We start from the raw sequence: 23,819 nt of genomic DNA on the forward strand, positions 1-23,819 counted from the left end.
TGGGCTTATACCCGGGTGGTTACGGTACTATAATAGTAGATAAGACAAAAAGAAGGTTTGTCTCAAAGCTCACGACTTTTTGAAAACAAATGCGAAATGCGATTTTTTTTTTTCCCGACTTGGTATTTTTATGGTATTATTATGAAACAGTCGAATTTATCTGGAAAAATTGAAGAAAAAAATTTGTTGAAATAAAAAAAATTTCTGCATTTCTTTTTTTTTCAAATTATTGTGTGATTTTACAAATGTGCACGTAAGCTTTGAGACTTTTTTTTTTTTGCCTAATAATTCTGGACCAAAAAGTACCAGTGTTTAAGTGAACATGCTTGATCATTTTGTCAGTGAGAATGTGGTAGATTATAATATGCCAAAGTTGAGTTGAAGTATTCATATCATATTGGTATGTATGGTTCACTGATAGCCTATATTACTAAAATAAAAGACTGTTATTTAACCAGATTTTGCTGGTCTCTCTGTCTGTTAGTCTGCGTTAGTGTGAAGTGCTTCTAAAATTGTTGACCCAATTTAATATTTCCGGGGAAAATTGATCCTCACTTGCAACAGGTGTGATTCATGGAGCTTAATAAAGTTCCATGGTGTGATTAGAAAAACTAGATCCTTTTGTCTTTGAAAATGTGCTTTCAGGGGGTGCCACATTACTGAAATGGGTCTTATAATATTGTTGGCATGTTAACCCCCATACCTGATAGGCCTAATAGTGTTAACATTTTTGTATGGGAAATTGGCCCAATTTTGTGATCTTCAGCATGGTTTCCCCAAAGTAACACTTGCAAATATTTTGGCCGGATGTTAAATTTGGCCTAAAATCTGGGTCTTGAATTTAGAAATGGTTCCCCCATGGCAAAAATTGGTATAGGCTTTACATGCAATGGGTCCACTTAGATTCTTGGTGGCACATCACCCATTATCCTCACCCTTCCCCTAGCCTGTGTGTCCATATTTAAAGTTTAAGCACATCTGTGCCCCTTTGATCCCCCTGGATGATTCAGGCCCCCCCCCCAGTGGCGGCACTACGGGGGAAATTGCCCCCCCAAATATTTTTCTTGCCTGCCCCCCACAGTTTGCCCCCCCCACTTTTGAGGCAAAACTCCCAAAATCACGTAAATTTCCACTTTTTGCGGCAATTTTGCGCAAATTTTGCCCCCCTTGAAAATCACTATGCCCCCCGAAAAAAAATTCCTGGCGCCGCCACTGCCCCCCCCCCATGCCCATCCCGACATCTCTCTGCTGAAGAAAAAATAATCAACATGAATTGACCTTTTATAAATATTAATTATAAAATTTTATTTAGGTAGGCTTTAGAACAGTCTAGAGGTGAATTATCTTGTGTTGTGCAGTGCAGTGTTCATCCTTGTCCAACATCCTAATCTGACACAACTCTTGGTATAAACAGCGACCTCTTGTCAAAACCATTTAGTAGAGCAGAAATTGACAAAATCGTGCACAACGTGCTAAAGTTCTGTGCCATGGCACAATGTGCCACTACCATGCATCCATACAACCAAGCTTTATAAAACGGTATTAAAGAATAATGCACTAGGAGTAATATTGTTTAGCACCTGCACAAATAATTATCTATACAAATCTATTTTAAAGCTATCACAAATTGGTTATTTTTGGACAACATTCATTATTAAATTTTCAAAAACAAGATGTATAAAATATCTATAAATAGGAACCAATTTAATTTTTTGTTAATTTGGACTAACTTTGAGAAAATAATTTTCACCAAAAACGGTTGACAATGCTAAATTTTGTCAAAGTTGGTTTTTTTTAAAGCATGATTTTCACCCAAATTTAAACCAAGCCATTCAATATATTTTTGTTGAGTTTATATAGCGATGTTCTGTCTTCTTGTAGATTTCAGTGCCGGGGGTACTCAAGTTTGGTTTTGGTAGGGATGTGCCGCTGAGATTTTGGAAGTAGACCCATAAATATACCAATTTTTCAAGAAATTTGGACCCATTGATATACCAAAAGTCAAAATTTTCGGCCGAATTTACCCAAAATTGTCTTAGTTTTTACAAATTTCCCCAAAATTTTGGGAAAATTTTGAAAATTTTGGCTAGATTAAGGAAAAATTGGGCTGTTTTCCGAAAAAATTGAGAAAATTTTGGAAAAAGGACCCATTCATATACCAAAATAGGCTTTGAAAAAGGGGTCATTGATATACCAGAAGGCTGAAAATGCTACCCATGTTTGCGGCACGTCCCTGTATGGTCATTTGTACTGAGTCCCCCCCCCCCCGGGTTTCAGTGCTACCAGAAAACTCTGCAAGGTAGGCTAATTCTCTGTAGTGTGTTGCCACAGTGCACGGGTGGCGCCACAGGATATTTTGATAGGGGACGATTCGATGACGGCCATCGCGCTTGTACTGGGTGCGCAGTTGATGCACCATTTTTATTTCCAACCGCATCGATTTGCATGGGCTCGACTTCTGACCCTTGAATTTTAGCATGGACAGTGGCAATTTTTCGGGGAGGGGGGCAAAGTAAATTTCAGGGGGAAAAATCTACAAATGTTGCACAAAATTGCTGCAAAAAAAAAGTGGGGGGTCAAACTAGAGGGAAAGAAAAATATTAGGGGGGGCAAATGAAAGTGGGGGGAACAAAAAATATTGCGGGGGGGAAATGCCCACCTTGCCCCCCTGTAGCGCCGCCACTGAGTATGGACCTCATGTCGTCCTTTCTTTTACTTGGCATTACAATGCCATTGGGCATTTATTTTAAAACCGCAGTGGTCAGCGTTCCACAGGGATTTTTTTAATCGCACAGATAATTTTGATCACTGTAAAACATTCCCATCCTAAAACTTATGCCTAACGTAAATTGCTCAGAGTATAAATATTAAATTAAATATTATCCAGAATCCTTGCTTTAGCATGAAATACGTAATTCTGTCAAAATGTGCCAATTTGCTGCTCTACTACATGTAATGTGGCCGACTGCACCGCTGTGGAACTTGTGAAAGAGACCGTCCTCTTGCAGACCATTCCAGGGCACCAAGCACACGCAAGTTCAGCAGAACTCCAGAAAATCAAGGTAAAATGCTGCTTTTATTATTTAATTTTCCAATTCTGACACGAAAGCATGTACATGAATTATTCATTGAATGAATAAAAGTATGATGAATTGATTCGAGAGTTGGGAAAATGCTTATTTTGATGCCGATTACTGGGTTCTAATCTAATGAAATGCAACACTGCTGCATTGCATTGACATTGCACTGCAGGTTGGCTGCCGATCATGTTTATGTTGATGAGGTAGGTGTACGTGCAGAACATGTGTGTGGTTATGCAGACATGTGCAAGCACAGTCAAAGTAGAGAAGTACTCATAGTTTAAGCTTTGTTTTTAAGTCTTTTAGACTATTCAAGATTAATATTTTTGACATTTTATGGCACATTATCAGGGCACACAATTTTGTGTTGGCCGTACATGTTTTGAAAAATAGTCATTGTAAATGATTGAGCAACTCTTCCCTTACTACTCGTGTACAAGGGTAGCGCTAAGTTGCTTTTTGGGGTCCCGGACCCACCAAAATAGAGTTGGGACCCCCTGTTTTTAAATTTTCTGCAAGTTCAGGGGTCCCTGCAGACCCCCAGTTTTTCAATCTAGCGCTATTGCAGATATACTATTTATGCTGCATTTGTGCAACTGGGACTCACAAACTCTACTCCGGACCCCTACTTTTAAATTTTTGCAAGTTCGGGTCCCTGCGGACACTCGAGTGTTTAGTTCTAGCGCTACCCCTGCTCGTGTACTGCCGTAAAGTAACCTTTTTATTACTTCCGTGGTCCAGGTACGCACTGGTGATCGGCGATCGAGTAAATGTTGTGAAGTTTCCTCCCCTTCTTGTTCTCAAGACCGCGTTCATCAGCCAATCGGTGTGAATCCCACTTCTGACACCATAACGATATTCTATATTGCATATTGCGTTGATTGGCTCCTGTGGCAATCTGCTGTCGCCTAGTGGAAATTTATGAATGAACTTTGCGCCGTACGCGTTGTTAGCTTTGACTTTGCAACATCACGTACCGGGTAGTACACGCTCGTCAAAGGTTTCAACCCGCGGACAACCCAAAATGCTGACAGCATCAGTAATTGCCTGAGGGACAATCATAAAAATGTGTACCAAATTTTACCTAAAATGCATAAATTTTGAAATGTTCAGAAGAAATCATGACCAAAAATGTTGGTGATTGTAGTAAAAATTCCCCCTCCCCCATAAATTTGTAGCCATTATTTTAATTTTTATAAAATGATGATGCGCAATAAACCCTAGCAGGTGTGCAATATTGATCAATGCACTGGGTACAGGAGCTAGCGATCATGGCCCCTTGTATTTGAGTGAAAACCTGACCTCTGACACCAAGTCTCTTGCCAAGTCATGATTTCTAAGTTTGATGACCCCCTGAGGCTATACCATGACTCTGCATAAAAAATAATTATGACTACATTGTAGGTTTCAAAATACCCATTTCTCTTTTGGAAATACCCAGTATGAGCTCATTAAAAATTAATGAAGTACTTTCAGGGTTCGAATTCGTTAAAAAATTGTGCGTAGCAGTTTTTGGCTAATTTGTCATTTCATCAGGATACTTCCATTTAAATACTAAAGCACTATAAAAAGTGCTATACAAATGCAAAATTGGGTAGCAGTTACTTCAAAATGTGGAGCAAACTGTTATGCGATACAGCCGAATTCGAACCCTGAGTACTTTATCAATGGAGATTTTACATGTAAATTTTGACTCCTTGAAAAGAATCATGAATTCAGATAGCATACTGTAAACGTTCGCCTAATGGCGCTATGGGCTCCATTGACATGACTGAAATTTTAGCCACAAACTAAAAGTGCCCTCACATAAAAATCCACTAGCAAATAAGGGCACATACCCTTAATTCTTGTTGGGATTTTTAGAGGAGAAAGCTATCTTTTTGTACATGAAATTTACCCCTGGGTAAAGGAGCCCAGGTATGCCATTAGGCAAACGTTTACAGTATTTTATAAGCATAAAATCGGACACAAACATGAATTTTTTTTTTGGATGTGCACTAAAAAGGGGAGACAAGCATTTTTACTTTTTTTTAGCAGGTCGAGAGGGGAGTCAAGCAATTTTTTTTACCAAAAATCACTTTTTGACCTAAAATCACACATTTGACCAAACACATTTTGACAGAAATTACATTTTTAAGCAAATTCATGTTTTGACCAAAAATCATGTTTTTTTAAAACTAAAAATCATGTTTTTGACCAAAAAAGATTCTGAAGTCATAATAATGATAAAATTGGACGGATCGACTTTGTCTCGCATGATATTTGAAAACTCTAGTTCGACAGACAGGTATGGGGATTGAATATGGTAGCCTGATGTGCTGTATTGTTTGTATCATGTTATTTGCATATTTATGAATATTAATGAGCTGATTTGCATATTGCATATTTTATTTGTAATTACAAACCTTGTTTACACAGATACACACCTATGTGTGGGCCACCTTAAGGGATCTAAAATGAGCGTTTATTATGCGTTTCGACAGTATTTTTTTGTGGGACATGAGAGCACCTCAGACCTATCGAATTGCATTCTGAATCTGAAGCATGTCTTTCTGATATCAAATAATTTTCATTTTTGAAAATCACAATATAATACAAATTTTATGACAAATTATAAAAATTTGATATTTTTCAAATTTGTGATATATAACAGTCCTTGAAGTAAATTATGTAAATCTAATGATATATTCTTAAGGTGTATGTAGCAGGGAGGAAAAGCCGACGGTCAATTGAAAATTTTGACCTTTCATATTGAAGATATAGATTTTTTCCCCAAAAGACCAATTTTTTTTGGTGTTTTGGGAGAAAAATCCATATCTTCAATACGAAAGGTCAAAATTTTCAATTGATCATCGGCTTTTCATCCCACTTACAATATAAATCATCAGATTTATAAAGTTTACTCGAGTACTGTTAAATATCAAAAATATCAATTTTTAATGATTTGCCATAAAATGTGTATTAAATTGCAATTTCAAAAACCAAAATTATTTGATATCAGAATGACATTCTTCGTATTCAGAATGCAATTCGACATGTGCTCTAATGTCCCAAAATAAATACTGTCCAAACCTTCATACCCCAGCCCTTAATTACGAACCGCGGAATTGGAAAATGATATTTCAGCATTTTATTAAGAGCTAGAACATTCTTTAGGAGGATGATAGCCTCTTCTCTGGATGCTATGTGTAAGCTCCACTGTGTAGTCAAGGGCCAAGTCAATTTTCATGAAATGGATGTTGTTATCCAGGTTGCATCTCTGATTCTCTGTACACTTAAAAGTTAACAAGAGCTCTGTTGAATAGTTTCCTTATAAGGTAATTTTAGCCATGCATTAATTTCATCAGATTTGATGGCATGCAGTCTCATAGGTTGTGCATGCTACACCAACTTGACCTGTATTTACTATAAAAGTTGATTATGTTTTATTATATACCAAATTATATGCTGTGAACAACCATGCATATAAACTGGTACCCATTCTGTTGAAAAAACATTTTGTGGGATTACCTGAACTCCGAGCTCAAACTTGTATCTCATCTATCATATTTAATCATAATCTATGAAAACTATTTTCCGTCAATTTTGAGCCACTTTCAAGGGAACATTTTTCTCAATTTCAACGAGTGAACATTCCTGATCCTAATTAAAGTAATCAGCAATTTTATAAGGTAAAATAATGTTTGGTTGCCCTTCCTAGACAAAAATTTGGAGGGTTTTTTAGGTCGATCTTCCCCCCCCCTCCCCATCATGGGCTCTTTCTACATTTTGTCTCAATTTTGAAAAGGCTAGTAGTTATTAACAAATGCTTGATCATTTTATGGTAAAAGAATTGTGCACTTTTGGACTGAATTTAAATGGATATACATATTGTTTTTAATCAAATATGCATCTAATAAATAAAATAAGTAGAAAACAGAATGAAATGTCCTGAATTGATACTGTTCAAATTTAAGGTTTCTTCTAAAAAAAGTGATTGGAAAAAAAACCTAACCCAAGATTTCTAATTTTTTCAGTCGGTTGCTTTTTTTTTTTGGCCTAATTTAGATGAGTTTCAGGAACGTTTATTTATAAGTTAAAATCACATTGCCTTCCTTTCACTCCAATGGAAAAAAGCATAGGATTATGCCTGCTGCAAGAAATGATGATCAGCTGATCTACTCATCAGTTCAACCCAGTAAATGCAATTAGCCAAATCTAGGGCATGCATCCAGACAGCATTGGGTACATGTTGGTTGCCTGGCTCGCTATATGCCACCAGGGAAGCAGGGCCCCGCTTGCGGCGTAAGACGACTAAGCATGCCAAGTGTGACATTTATAACGGCATGTACTCTCCACATGTGCTGTAAAGGCCATGATGATGATGATATAATATTACTTGCTATGTCAGACCTGGTCTTATTTCATATAACTAGGATAGGTTATTTCATATAACTGGGATAGGTTATGTCAGGGATATATCCCTGGTTATATCTAGGCCTATTTATTCATCACTGTCCTATAATATTACCGTACTGACTCGAGTATAGTCCCATCCCGTGTTTGGGTGAACATTTGTCAAAATTGGCAGGTGGGACTAAAAACAAACAAAAAAATTTTAAGTTATTTATTTTTCAGCTTTGGAGTGTCCCTGGACCTAGAGCTAAATGCTAGGACCATTCATGGTTGATCATCAAATTATGAAAAGTCATAAGCCCTAATAATGAAATAAATCATAGGAAAGTATTTTGGTATTCAATTTTCAACTAATTTTTGATTAGAAATTAAATATTGTTGTATTGAAAGTATGTATAGCATATTAAAAATAAACTGATTTGCAGTGATTTTTCTATGACTTAAAATGGTGGTTTGGTTTTAGGAGCTTTGCCTCACTACACAAAGATAATCAAATTCAAAGGCCAGACAAAATTATATCACCCTTGGAAATTTATAGCACACATTATAAAATATAGTTAACATGTTTGTAAATTTGTCATGCATGTTTAATTTCTATAAATCAGAAGCTGCTGTGTCATTGATTGTAGCCATCAAATTCAGTAAAGTGAATTTGCAATATTTACACCAGAAATAGCATGCATTTGTCCTCTGACCTTGCAATTCTAGCCTTGTGATTGGTTGGTTTTGGGGGTGTGTAGTGGGTGTGGCTGTGGCATGACCTCACTTTTTGTTCAGCTGTTGGCATACATGTACATTGTACATATACCAGGATTTTGAGTAACAGTTGTATTTCCTGGTTAGACTTGTTTGAATAATTTCCCTTTCATGTGTGCATTGTAAATACACATTGCATTGGGCTATTGTACTGTACAACGTGGCAATATAATATACTGTACTTCACTTTGAGAGTGTAGGTCTGATAACTAGTGTGTTTCCAAAAAGGTAAGTTGTGGCTGGAATTTATTTTTTTTAAACTTGGGGAAAACATTCAAATAGTTACCAGATTTTATTTCAATTATGTAGGTCTACTACTAATATTTATTTCAACAGCAATTAAAATTAAAATAGCTATTGGGGTGGCATTTGTGTGTAGGTGCTTTTGAAATTTTACTTCACTACAGGGGCATTTTGTGATCCACAGCTTCATCCCCACTTTTCTTTTAAAATGTTGAGATTTTTATACCACTGGGAACCTATGACTACATAATGTTTAAATGTTTAAAATATTTCTTGCAGATTAATTTGTTTCAGAAAAATATTGTCAAATTTGAATTCTGTTCTGGTGTACTAAACAAAATTACAACACAGTGAGTGGCCTGTGGAGCAGTGTGCATACATTGTAATAATACACATATTAAATCATGCATAACTCGCAAACACAAAATCGGAATCGGCTGAAATTTTGGGAATAAGCGTTTTTCGTGGATATCTACTGAAAAATGTCTTTAAAAAAGGATGCTAGGATCACAAAATGCTTCTTTAAGGGGGTTCTACACCCCTGGCCAATTTTGTGCCTATTTTTGTATTTTTCTCAAAAATTATAGCACATTGGTGACAAGTAAGCACGGCCCTGCAAGGTGCTAACACTTCAAAGTGTTCATAGTTCTGGTCGCCAGGGTTCAAATTCCCGCACAGGCATGAAATCCTCCGTAATATGTATCATGTTCGCTTCCATCTAGCGATCAATAACCTGAATAACCATTGTGTAATTCAATTCAATGCACAAGCTCATACACATGTGGTTCTTTGATGTCAATCGCATACAATATAACCCGTGATCAATAATGAACGTTGGTCAAAAGACGAGCTTACTGAAGTGAAAAATTATGCACATGCAGATTCATCATTTATGCATATTGCCTTGAAAATCATAAAAAGCAACTGCTTGATCAACCCAAATGATTTTATTAGCGTTATTTGGCTCAAAATAAGCTAAGGTGTCATAAAAGTGTAACACACAATTATTTTTCCAGCTCTTTTCTTTTGGTCTCCAACCAGGTTTAAATTATAGTATGCACATATATCGTTCATAATACACTAAAAGAAAGATAAGTTATAGACCATTTACTTCACAAATTTAATTTTCTAGCCCTTGCGTACGTTATATTTGACAGACACAATTTTGATGATTTTCTGCAATCAAACAAAAATTTATAAAGTATTACATAAGGTATTTTGTGGTTATTTAGGTGTAGGACCTACAGCAACTGATTGTGGAAAAAAATGTGTCCAAATATTACAATAAGGAGGATAAATTGTTATAAATAAAATATGTGTGTCTGTCAAGCCATAACATACGCATAAGATGTCTGTCAAATGTAACATACAGAATAATAATTTGGCAAAAACAGTAGTTCAAGATGGGAAATTGAATAAAGATCACATGCAGTTTATAAATCACATGTTTAAAAACACTTTTATAAACTCTAAACTATCATCATAATGTGAACATCAAGTGATTTTTAATTTTTTTAAACGTATTGCGTATGTTACTTTTGACAGACACATACAAATCTTATGTATGTTACTTAGCGTACAAATGTTTGACAGACAACACTTAACAATGGATTGTGTCATCAAAAAGCTTCTCCTCACAAAGTGATAGTGCCACAAAGCTAGGTGGAGCTAAATGCTATGTCATGTAGCATAATTAGCTGTATCACCCTAGTTTAGCAGGAATTACAGCACCGTCTTGCGTATGTTACTATTTGACAGACATTTCAAGAAAAATTTTAAAATTGTTATATGTTCAAAAAGATGGCAGCCACTTACAAATTGATTATAATATGGAGAAATGAAGTTATTTACAATAGATTTACCCTTTAGTTTATGCTTCAAGTCTTTGTTTATAAAAACTGAGGGACTTCAAAATCAATCAAAAGTTTGACAGACAATAGTAACATACATGCAAGGCAAACTTTTAAATCCTTTTTTGATCTGTTAACTTATAATTCATAATGCCTCTTTCTGTTTTTTTTTTTGATTGGTTTACTGCACCATTTTGGGAAACAGGTCACATGAATTTCTATAAGGATCCATAAAAAAAATTAAAAGCTGTTGAAAAAAGGCGTCTCTTGGCATGTTACAAATAAAAGTGTAAAAATAGGCATTTTTACAGCTATTTTTTATTTTTTTATTATTTAGAGTGAAAGGATTTTACTTTAATTGTGTATGCTATGTCTTTACTACCTAAACTTGCCACTAAACTAGCAAATATTCCATTTCTATAATTATTATTTTAAAAAAAAGATGTCAAAATATATGGCTATAATATGACACCTTAGCATATTTTGAGCCATTTCTAAACCAAATTTCAAAACCACAAAGTGTTTTACCTGACTTTTGACCCAGAAATGTATGAATTTGATGAGAAATTGTGATGAAAAATAATATTTTACAAGTCAGATTCAGAAAGAGAAAATCTCATTACACACGTTAATTACATCACAATCCAAACATAGATGGTTAAGTTCATGGAGAATGTTACAAACTGTTGTATGTTTTGCCATATTGTTTTTCTATAGGGAATAATGTTTTATCGTTAAAATCGGACATGAAAACCTATCAAAAACACAACAAAAACGTGCATCACTATGTGTATGCATGAAACAAATTATAAGAATTGTACAGAAGTGACCTAACACTTATGAAGGCTGAGAAAGCGCATGGTCTGATGCTAGAATCTTGGCAAGGACAATCTGGTGAAATAAAAAAATATGTGACCGTACAGCACGAATGGGCGTAAATGTCCTCAATTGTATTCTGAGTTACAGTGTAAAATGGGCATGAAGGTCGTATTCATAGGTACCTCAATTTGGTGCTACGTGTACCTCATTTAATGAGATACACGTAGCACCAAATTGAAATACCTATGAATATGACCTTCATGCCCATTTTACACTGTAACTCAGAATACAATTGAGGACATTTACGTGCTCATTCAGGCTGTAACGGTCACATATATGTGATTGATTTTGTGTGACTTTTGAGCGTTAAATGTTTCAAAATTTAAAATGAACAAAATGCGAGTAACTATGATGTCATCAACATGACAATAATATTCATGATAAATAATTATTGCTCCCTAAAAAAGAAATGGTTAACAAATGGTTTGAATACATCGCACGACCTTATAGTAACTGTATCTAGAAATGTGTGCAAGTTACTTGTCAATTTTCGCCAGAAACGAGCTTTTTCTACGGTTACTGCCCAGCTCATTTATAGCGCGATATGGGATATTCTTTACCTCGAGTTTACTGCCCTCTGTTGACGACAGGGCTTCGAACTCTTATCAAGGCGATCTAAGGAGTGCAGGGCCGTGTAAGATATGTATATTATAGGGGCAAGGACTACAACTACTGCACTGAAAATTCAGCAACTGAAGGCAAGTAGTTATTGATTTATTGATCAAATATTGATTTTCCCTCATTTTGACTCCACTGTGTTGAAATAAAATTTCCAGTGCAGTAGTTGTAGCCCTTGCCCCTATAATATACATATCTTACTTGTTGCCAATGCGCTATAATTTTTGAGAAAAATGCAAAAATAGGCACAAAATTGGGCAGAGGTGTAGTACCCCCTTAAAGCCTTAATGTACGATTTCCGTCAAATTTTGATTTTGTTATTCTTTATTCAAAATGTTGAAATAATATTAGTAATAACTGACGGGAAGGGTTTCTGTCCATTTTAGGTTGAAATAACAAGGTAAAGTGAAAGAAACCCCACTGGTTATTTTGGCCATTTTAACACGCAGTTCTATGGGAGGATTATCATAATTTTTAAATTATGATAATATGTCGAACTTTGCTCTGTTGAGCTACAAAGACAACAAATTTGGCCAATTCCATTTAGTTGCAAGTTGGGACATGTGTAAACATTACAAATATGCAAAAAAATCAGGTTTGAAAAAAATTAACCAATTTCATATTAAAAGATCGTACATTATGGCTTTAACTTACTAACTCTGATCATGTCTCTCCCTGCATTTTCTGGTTCAATATACCCAATATCATATATTAATATGATATTGGGTATGATATGGTTCATTTACTGTTAGGGAACAGACCAAAAGTGCGATGACATCCTGTAAACAAAAGACCTATTGTTAGGGAGGTCAAAAAGTCTGATAATGTTTGTGAAAAAGACTAGTTTAAAATATCAATAAAAAGTGCATCTTTTGAGGTTTGAATTTTCAGAATTTCATACTTTTGTTACAGGGAGGTAAAAGGTCTATCAGCCTCCTTTAGAACAAAAGCACTTTCGTATATGATGTCATCATTTAACTAGAATGCAACTTTTTTTCAGGATTTTGAAAAATGGAGCCATAAAAAAATCTGGAAATGTAATTTTGTATTATTCACATGAATCATTTGTGGTTAAAATCAGTGGATATATTTTAACCACAAATGATTCATATAGATGTGGTGAAGGAAGTCCTTAACCAAAAATGTCTGTGAAACAGGACAAGGAAATTATATTTTTATTAATGTTTTTATTATTATTATTTTTGGTTTTGGTTGTGAAAATTTAGCAATACAAAAATTTAGATTTGTACAGGCATGAGAATTTTCAGTTTTTAAAAACTGAATTCAGATTTTTTTTCAAGTCAAAATTTCCGCAACTTTATTTAATTTCTTTTAATTAGATTTCCAATTAGCATACATTTGTATTAAATGCCAGAAAACCATTTGAATCAGCTGTCAGGTGTATGGATAATAATAAAAAAGCTACCGTAATTAAATCTTCTGGATTGATTAAAACTTTTGCTTTTTAATTTCAATAATATTTTTTTAACATTTGTAAGAACGTGTATGTTATGTTGCAATGTCACAGTACAAACATGTACATCCAGGTGGGTACAGCATGCACAGCAGATGCTGTTAGCCGGTTATATCATATATCATCAGACTGACCTTATTAAAAGATTCTGGCGAGTCCCCAGTCATTCGATGTGCTAGAATGGTGATCATTGAAACCTCTGATAATATTACAGTGAGCATAGATGCAGTTAGGAAGTCTAGCCAATGCATACATATATCATATTATGTTATATAAATTGAACTTGTGCCAAAATGTTTTTGAAAAATGACAGACCTTTCAAGAACATACGAGCTGTATGTAATGCGTGCTGACAAATTTTGATTTTTGCATATTTTTCCTTCTCGTCACTTTAATTCTCAGTTCTTGATCATTTTCTTTCCATTTTTCTTTCCTTTTTTTCTTGTTTTCTGGCTTTCTAGCTTGCCCTTGATCATTCTTTCTTTCCTTCCTTCCTTCCTTCCTTCCTTACTTACTTACTTACTTACTTACTTACTTACTTACTTACTTACTTACTTACTTCTTTTCTTTCTTTCTTTCCTTCTTTCCTTTCTCCTTTCTATCATTCATTTTCTTCTTTCTCCTTTCTTTTTTCGTTCTTTCGTTATTTTGTCTTTTCTTTCTTTCTTTCCTTTTCTTTCTTTCTTTCTTTCTTTCTTTCTTTCTTTTCTTCTTTGTTGCTTTCTCTCTTGATTTCTTGCATTATTGCTTTTTATCTTGCTTTTCTTTCTTGCTTTCTGGCTTTCTTTCTGGCTTGCTTGCTTTCTGATTTGCTTTCTTACTTGCTTACTTTGTTGGTCATTTGCTTTCTTGCTTTGCTTCCTTCCTTCCTTCCTTCCTTCCTTCCTTCTTTCTTTCCTTCTTTCCTTTTCTTTCTTTCTTTCTTTCTATCTTTCTTTCTTTCTTTCTTTCTTTTCTTCTTTGTTGCTTTCTTGCATTATTGCTTTTTATCTTGCTTTTCTTTCTTGCTTTCTTTCTGGCTTGCTTGCTTTCTGATTTGCTTTCTTACTTGCTTGTAAACATTGTTGGTCATTTGCTTTCTTGCTTTGCTTTCTTCCTGTCTAGGTTTCTTCTTTCTTTCTTAAATTCTGTTTCCAATTCTTGCTGCTGGTTTTTCAAACCAGTGTAATATTTCAGTCTCAATCACTGGTAATCATATTTGTCAACAATCGTACATGGATTAACACAGTTGCTTTGTGAATCCTGACAAGTAGCTGATCAAGGGTCAAATCGTATGACAGTCAGTTGATAAATACATGCAGAGATAATGTCAACGTGGCATGCATGTAGCATTTATGCAGTTTTGGAATCATAATCATTCTTAAGATGCTATCACGTCCATGTTCTTTATACAAGTTCCCTGTTTGCTCTACATGTCAACAATTCCTTTTAATCAAAATAATTAATTGGAAAATCTGTTAATAACTGTTAATACAATATTATCACCCACAGTCGTAAAAGATTCTTAATATTGTCATTTATTGTCATATCGTAAAAGATTCTTATCATTGTCATTTATGCAGAAATGCACACTGTTGGTTTAATTGAACAATAACTTGTTATAAAAAATACAATGTTCATCCATCGGAGCATTTGGTACGCCCACACCTCTGTCTGATGTATAGTCAACATTTTTTGTGAAAGAAAGTTTTAAAAGTAATCTTAGAACTTTGGAAGAACTTGTAAAATAATTACAAAACAAATGTTAGTACTCTGAATATCTTTGATGAGAAATGAAAATTAGAAGGAAAAAGCATGAAAAAGTAAACAATAAATGAATGAAGGAATGATGGTGTAAATGTAACTTTCAAGCGATTCTTAAATTTACGTCATCTGTTGCTGTGTATCATTTCAGATTTTTGTGAGTTTGTGAGTACATCTCAACCAACACAGCTTCATCATGCCTGCTGAATACCTTCCTTTGGAGAAGAGAAAGGAGCTTGCCTCCATTGCCAAGCGCATCGTAACCCCAGGCAAGGGCATCCTGGCAGCAGATGAGAGCACAGGTAAGGACTCTTAATGAAAACTAACTATATGTGACGTGACTACACCCTGCAGATTATGATATTTGAGAATGTACAGGAACTGAATTAATGGTTAGGGTACCGTATTCATTCCAATAAGCGCCCGGGGCGCTTAACAAAGTCATTCTGGGTGGGCGCTTTTTTACATGGTTTGGCTAATTTTTTCCTAACAGGCGTTTATTAGAAACAAATTTACGTACATTATAAAAAGGTCCTGAGACGTTCTAGTAGCTTTTCTGATGCAGAAAATGTATTGCAAGTTTACACAGGACTTCTAATCCCAGCCATTTCACTGTATCGACGTCTATCTTTCACTTCAACATTAATGGTACCCTTTAGCAAATTGAAAATACCCCAGGTAGGCGCTTATTGGAATGAATACGGTACTTGCCTTTAGTGCACGAGGTCCCGGGTTCAATTCCTGGCGGTGGCGATTTACTGGGATATTGACTTGGGAAAAACCTGTACATGTATCTCGCAGCCAGTTTCGAAAAGAGTAGGGTATTAACTGTTCCCAGCCCGTCCCAGTTTTCAAATGGACCACCAATTGGAAATGAGCTTCAATAGGCTTTCTTGGGTTATCCAGGGTTGTCAAAACCCAAACAAATCAAATCAAATCATAAATCACTCCTATCTCAACCAAACTTGAGGATGCCCCCCCTGGCTTCAAAGTGCCTTAGATCAAACTCTTTGATGTGTTGGTGCTATACAAATGTTATGGATTGATTGATTGATTACTGACCGTGCCCCATTTCCAGGTACCATGGGCAAGAGGCTTGCAGCCATCAATGTAGAGAACAACGAGGACAACAGGAGGCAGTACAGACAGCTTCTATTCAGCACCGAGGGAGTAGAAAACAACATCAGCGGTGTCATCCTGTACCACGAGACATTCTACCAGAAAGATGATAGCGGCAAGAGGTTTGTTGATGTACTCAAAGAGAAGGGCATTATCGCAGGAATTAAGGTACGGAAATAATCAGGATTGTCAATAATGTCGTATTCTCTGTTACCCCCCCACTTTATTAAACGCCCGCTATTTTTTTTTTCTTCATCCAAACTGTTCCATAAATGTTGTCAAAATACCATGCGGAGCTGCATTTTGAAACATCAATTTCACAATGCCCGTGTGGCGGTAGTCGTTGTTATTGACGGTGTTTGCAGTATTTTGTAGAAATTCCGTATTATGGAGCACCGCAGCGCTGCCAGACGGCGCTAGATTTGTAGCTGCGCCCAATGAAATGCGCACTGACGTCACTGCCACATCAGGGTGGAAAATGCTTTAGACACCCAGAGATGCCAGTTTTCAGGTTTTAACCTGAATTCAGGGTTTTTTTAGTTCAAATTCCCGCGTTTTTATTTATTTTCAGCCTGTTTTTTGGCCTGCATTCACACGCTTTTCAGGTTGGTTTTTGAGTGAAAATGGCTGGCATCTGTGGACACCATAACAGTCCAAAATGATGCACATGTCATTAAAAAAAATTGGTCTCTGATACCCACTGTATCTGACTTCGCTGTCATATTCCTATATTATTCCTATGTTTCTGCAAGTGCTGGCTTGAAGCCCTGAAATTGCTTGTAAATATATTGGAACTTAATTTGACACATTCAGAAGACTTGACCACTGACCAGGGTCTTAGCTAGCCACCTGTCTGGCCGGCCAGTTTGCTCCTGGGACGGGCGAAATTAATGCCTTTGACAGATGCTATATTATAAATTGTATGTTTTGAGAAGCTAATTGACCTTTTTAATAGACCCAATTTGTAGAACAAGGCCATATCAGCACATATTTGAACTATTTGAACCCCCAATGGGCTATAGATGTCTGGTAAATGTTTTAAAGGTCAAATTAGGACAGGCAATTTTATTCAAATGACGGGCAACCCTCAATTTCTAGCTAAGACCCTGCCACTGACCAGGTGTAATAGAGCTGTATGTTTTATTTCATTCCATAATCTTGTAGGTCGATCTGGGCGTTGTTCCTTTGGCGGCTGCGAGAATGGTGAGGGCACCACACAAGGTCTTGACGGACTTTCCGAGAGGTGCGCGGAATACAAGAAGAATGGTGCCGACTTTGCCAAGTGGCGCTGCGTCCTCAAGATCTCCGACACAACGCCGTCAGTACATTGCAATGAAGGAGAATGCCAGCGTGCTGGCGAGATATGCCAGTATCTGCCAACAGGTTTGTACAGTTTCATTTCATTCACTATGGGCTATTCCATTTAAAATCCACACTACACCTGTGGAAGATTTACCTAAAGTCTTCCACAGAGGGAGTAATGAGTTTCAAATAGAATAGACAATTGGGTAACTTCCATTTGAAATACTCACTCCAGTTGTGGGAGATATAGGTAAAGCCATAATACAAGGGGAGTATGGGTTTCAAAATGATTAACCCTGAGTAATTACATGTGAAAACATACTCCCCCTGTAGGAGATATTTCCAAAATCTTCCACAGGGGGAGTGTGGATATCAATCAACTGGAACAGCCCAATAAATCTTGACATGATGTGATCCAACAAGACCAAAAGGAGTTCTTTTTGATATACTGTGTCGTCTCTACTCAAGTTGAGAGTAACGCCATGTTAGATTTTGTAGTGTCAGACTCGAATCAGTACGTTTACGTGGCTGCGTTGCCAGCGTACGGACAAGTCGCCCTTCTACTCGTGTGTATATGCCCCGTGGGATTAGGTTAGCATGCGCGATTTGAATCTGCCATGAAATCCAACATGTCATTACTCTCATTTTGGAATTACTTGTCATAGTTTTGTGTTTATTTGGTAAACCAATTACGACGTCAAAATTTAGTCGATCTTGGCCGGCCCCCAGGGTATGGGAATGCCATCCTGACACAACACCGTGGAATATTGGAATTTTGATTTGACAGTACATTATTGTTGTCTTTTTACTTTTCAGAATGGTCTGGTGCCAATTGTTGAGCCAGAGGTGTTGCCTGATGGTACTCATGACTTGGCAAGGGCACAGGAAGTCACTGAACAGGTAAGCAGGAAATCACAGCCACAAATCAACAGTAATATATCCAATTAAGGATGGACTTAACCCAAGAATTATGGAAAGTTTTGGGCCTCAAAACTGCTTATATAAAAGTCCATATATTCAGATTGGCAAAGACCTGATGAATCTATTTAATCTGTGAGGTCGAATTTGGGCAAAAATGCTCTATTTTGGAGAAAATCCCACCCAAAAAAAAAAAAAAAAAAAATTTCAGACAATGCAACAAAAAAATTCTTGAGTAAAATTTGTTAATTTCTAAACACTAGATATAAATATCTATGACTAGACCAGTTTTTTTGTTTGTTTGTTTTTCAAAGATGGACCAACTTTGAGAAATTTTCAATAAAAATGATTGAAATATGCTGAATTTGGCACAAAAAAAAATCATGAAAAAGCATGATTTTTGCCCAAATTTAAGCATAAACTTTGGACTATGTATCAGAAAGTGAACAATTATTTGGCTTACCAGCTTTCCCTAGGGAAGTTGATCGTCATACATGAACTAGTTTCTTTATCTCGGACATTGTAACTATCTGCCTATTGGTCAAAAAGAAGTTTTCATTATTAATTGGACCAATCAGCAACATTGTTAGAATAATTTCATCACGCAAAAAAATTGGGCTGAATTATTTGCAAAGCTCCATTCTGATTGGTGATTAAAGTGAATATATCACATAATTAACCAATCAGAGGCAATGTTAGATCGGCAGGTAGTGCTCAAGGGGTTAACCATCCATTCATCCATCCTTTCTCTAGGTACTGTCATTCCAGTACAAAGCCCTGATGGAGCATCACATTTTCCTAGAGGGCACTCTTCTCAAACCCAACATGGTTACTGCCGGACATAGCTGCACCACCAAATTCACAGCACACGATAATGCATATGCAACGGTCAAAGCCCTGCAGCGCACCGTCCCAGCAGCCGTACCAGGTAAGTACTGTAGGAAAATGATTATGCGTGAACAATTTTGGGAGTGGCATGGGTTTTTTTTTGCAGAATTTTCATGCATCCCAAATATTTTTGGAGGAAATGATGGTTTTTTGAAGACCAAACAAGGAGCTGCAGTCAAAACAAGTTTGGCATGGGTTTTTTTATCGTATGGTAGGAATTTCCATGTGCTGTACATGCCACTTACGTGAAATTTTACCTTTAACAGCCAGACCAAACCATGACATATCTTTTGTACACAAATCAGGGGTATGATTCTTCAGGATTTTTCCTAATTTCAGAATTTTTTGTGGCCAAATTTTATTTATGCAATTTTGTTGATTTTCACCCAGTTTTGGGGTATTTTATCCCAATTTCACACTACAGGATTTCTACTACTTTTTGGATATTGCACAAGCTTTGAATCACACTCCTGTCACGTGCGCTAAGAATGGACTATAATTTATGTTCTTTTAATATGCATCTATCAGGAATAATTGCTCTGTTATGCTGTAATAATAGCCTTCCGAAATTTACTTGCTGACGGTTGCGGTCTACATACATCAGTGAACATCAAACTAGAAGCTAGGTTGGCCTCGGTGTCCAAAAAAATGACTGGCTCCCATTTTTCATTTCAAATTCATTTATTTTGTCTTACTTTCACAAGCTCTTAATTTGTGAATTTGAGGCCCCTAGTTACTCGGAAATACCTTCTAAAACCTATAAGAGCTCAAGTGATATTGCTACTGTGCGCAATCGCACTTGTGTACATGTTCATTGGGAACTTAAATGCATCAAGAATAAGTTTTAGGGAAATGTAGTAATAATCTTCTTTGTTCAGTCTCCGTAACTCTGGTCGTTTCCGTCTCTGTATTCCGTCTTGCTCTAGGTATTACCTTTTTATCCGGAGGTCAGTCGGAAGAGGATGCTTCCATCAACCTGGATGCAATCAACAAATTTGAAGGCAAGAAGCCATGGGCGTTGACATTCTCCTACGGACGTGCTCTGCAAGCCAGTGTGTTGAAGGCATGGGCTGGCAAGAAGGAGAATATAAAAGCTGGCCAAGCGGAACTCCAGAAGAGAGCCAAGGTGAGTGAAATTCTCGAGTCGAAATCACATCTAGGAGCACTGATCATCAAACTTGGCCAGTTAGATGGGGGGCAGTGTTCGAAATATGCCTCAAAAAGTTACAGGCCAGCCGGGCTTGACCTTAAAAAGTTACCGGCCAGCTGGGCTGGCAACTAGATACCAGTCAGAAAAGTTACCGGCCAGGCCAAAAAGTTACAGGCCAATGGCCGGCTGACCGGCCCTATTTCGAACGCTGGTGGGGGGGGGGGGCATTCAATGCTCTTTACATATATGTGCCCAGAAAAGAGTACAAATGTGCTTGTTTTGGGGTGTACTGCATTCATTGTCACCTGTCTATGTAGTTATGATTCTAAATGTTGAAATTAAGATTCCAAATTCTAAATACAGAAACATGCCTATAATTTTTGAACAACTGATGGTGTTGATGGGAACAGGGCAATCTATTTTTTCTCTTGGCAACAGGCCTACAACTATTACCTGTAGTATTTGAGTTATTCAGTTTTCAATTCAATTTTATCAGGCAATTCAGTTATTATCAGGCATGAGAATTTTCCTGTTTTTTGTTGTTCAAATGTCCACATTTTTATTTATTTTTAGTCCGTTTTATAGAAGAAGTTTTGTCACATTTTACGCACTTTTTCCTGATCTTTCAGAATTTACATGTTTTTAATGGAAATCAATTCTGACGCCTGAATTATATCTCACTGGACATGGCAATGGGGTTGAGGGAGGGGGAAATAGTCAATATGGGAGGAAAATCAATGCCATATGAGATTGACCAATAAATTGACATTCTTAGCTCATGAATATTAATTTTCTCTTGTTCTTGTCATTCTTAATAGGCTAATGGCGATGCATCAATTGGCAAGTATGCAGGTGGTGTTGCAGGAGCAGCAACGGGCGAGTCGTTGTATGTGGCTAACCACTCCTACTAAATCCAATCCACGCCCATTATAATTTTGCAATAATATCACACCTGAACTTGTGCATAATGTTAAATATCAAAGACATAATTAAACTATACAAGCCAAAACTGATATATATCATCATGTGGTAGGTTATAGGCTGATCGTATCAACTCAAGCTTTTGGTGAAAACTCCCGTGATCTAATTCCTTTATCCACCTTGAATTATACTAGTCGTTTTAAACAAAAGTGTTTGACATCGCGATCAACCGTATGGAGGGTTCAGGGCAAGAGGGCTCCCATATGCAATAGCTGCCCTTTTGTTAACATGCTAAATGTAACACATGGCAGCTACTTGAAATGGAACCCTCGTGCCTTGAACCCTCTATATCTTGCACCAAGGCAAGTCATGGTCGAAGTGTGTTTCTAGCCATCCATTTTACAGAGTGGTATAATATTCATATACTTGAAGGGAATCCTTATAATCGGCAAGATATCTTTTTTTGTGGAAATAGCACAGAATAGTTATTCTGTTTCCTTTTTGTGCATCTAAGGAACAAAGTTGTGGTATATTATATCATATGATGTTAAAAGGAAGGTTAGTAAATATTCTAATGGCGATGTTATGCTTACTAAGATAACTTTTATGCAGCTTCACAATGTCCCCATAAACAGTATGTCGTTTTCTGAAGTTGGGTAGTAAGCCTAGTACTTTCAAGCCTTGCAATAGTGCAGTATGGGTAGATATATAATTTGGTTCGCATCTCAAGTTCGGTAGTGACGTATGTGCATATTTGCTGGCCGCAGTATCGAAATGCACGCGTAAAGGTAATTGCACCAGGGTGTACGTGTGCATGGGCGATTTGTTGGTGAAACTGCAAAAAAGCATTGACGTCACTACCAAACTTGATATGAACCAATGTAAAGGGCAGCAGTTAAAATATACTGCATGTCTTGTGTCCTCATTTTCCTTATGCGTGTTAACTGTGTAATGTGTGTTGATATAATAGATGATACTTTTAATAAATCGGTGTCGATTCAAAAAGACAGCGTCGTCTCCCCCAGAAAAATAAATATATATTTGCGATGTACAGATAATGATATATGTACGTGTTTAGTGATATCTTTCTCAAAGAAAAAGAAATATATGCAGTTGTATAGGAAGGCATCTGTGTTTATATTTTATGAAGGCTGCTTTTGTTGGGATGAAAATTACCAAACTGGAACTATTCAAGAATAGAAATTTGGAGATTATATTTTCTGTGTTTGTGAAATCTTGCATGCTGTGCTCTGGTTAGTTACTAGCAGATTTACGGCCAGTATATAGTCGACATCTAGCGGTAGTTTGCAGCTAAACTGCAGAAAACGGAACAAAAGAGACGTGTCTTGTACGAAAGCTGATCACTTTAGTGGATAGATCTGGATAAATGTGACATCAGCTGCAACAAAAAAAGAAAACATCTGCAAAACATTTCCCAGCCTTTAGATGTTGACTTAAATAGAAAGCATTTATTGCTACGTTAACGAAGATGATGAATGTAGGGGCTAAGCCTTAGTTCTACACATGACATAGCTTATGTACGGTTTGCATAATATACGTATTACAACTCATGACTGTATTCTCCTTCATTAATATGTCAAACTGACATTTTGACCGCTCAGTGACAAAAGTTTGTAAGTGCAATAGTTGCCCTGTGAAAATTTTGGCAATTTACACCCAGTATATTGTACTCATCTACACATGACAGCTCGTGCACTTACCCACTTCTGGCGCTGAGCAGTTGATTTGCCAAAAGTATCAACAGTAGAGCTTGTACTATTAAGTGTGTAGAGTTGATGTAAACCTACTGTAGAAAAGATGTTCATTTGCAGTACAATCCAAAGTAATCCCTAATTATGTTCTGTGAGTATTTTCAATATCTTGGAAGTATTAATTAGGGTGTCGGAAAACTACCAGCAATCAGTCTTTAAAAATTCATTTCGTACATGTTTCTTCAATAGTTATATTATATATTTATTTTTCCAAGTTGAAAATGTATTTAAATTTCCAAGATTTTTTCCCTTACATTTCCATAGTTCTCAATATTAAATCTGAAATAGAATGAAATTGTGATGTTGTGATTTATTAGGCACTATAATATAGTTTGTTCCTATTGGGACCTTGCAGGACGCCAAAAGTGCCCGGCAGTAGTGTTATAGGATCAACACTAAATGCGGTGCCGCACACATTTGATTAATATCATGTTGTAGGATGACTGTGATAAGCCAAAAACTTAATTATTCGAGTTATTTTCAAAGTATGTGGTGTCTTGTATAAAAATGCTTCAAAGCAGGTATATGGTACCAAATTATTTTTGTATTGAACCAGCTAGCACCAAGGTCGAAGACAAATTATGAAGTTGATGATCTCTTTCAAATGGTTAAAATTTTAAATTGTTACGAAAGAGATGATCAAATCAAAGGAAAAATTCAAGAAAATGTTTTGTAAGCTGATATAAATGTTGGACAATTCTGATGAGGGAC

The 23,819-nt window shown here is 36.4% G+C and overlaps 1 protein-coding gene across 1 annotated transcript; it reads left to right on the top strand.

The window, feature by feature from the left end:
- Positions 1-2,957: 2,957 nt before the first annotated feature.
- LOC140155538 (fructose-bisphosphate aldolase A-like) lies at positions 2,958-21,405 on the top strand. Its single transcript, XM_072178416.1, is given in 10 exon segments — positions 2,958-3,062; positions 15,190-15,340; positions 16,117-16,325; positions 17,322-17,354; positions 17,357-17,482; positions 17,484-17,540; positions 18,276-18,359; positions 19,131-19,305; positions 20,192-20,391; positions 21,234-21,405. Coding segments are annotated over 9 exon segments (1,083 nt in total). The 5' UTR covers positions 2,958-3,062; positions 15,190-15,234; the 3' UTR covers positions 21,327-21,405.
- Positions 21,406-23,819: the final 2,414 nt, after the last annotated feature.

The sequence above is a fragment of the Amphiura filiformis genome, chromosome 6 (genome assembly GCF_039555335.1).
Source record: "Amphiura filiformis chromosome 6, Afil_fr2py, whole genome shotgun sequence".
NCBI classification, from domain to species: domain Eukaryota; kingdom Metazoa; phylum Echinodermata; class Ophiuroidea; order Amphilepidida; family Amphiuridae; genus Amphiura; species Amphiura filiformis.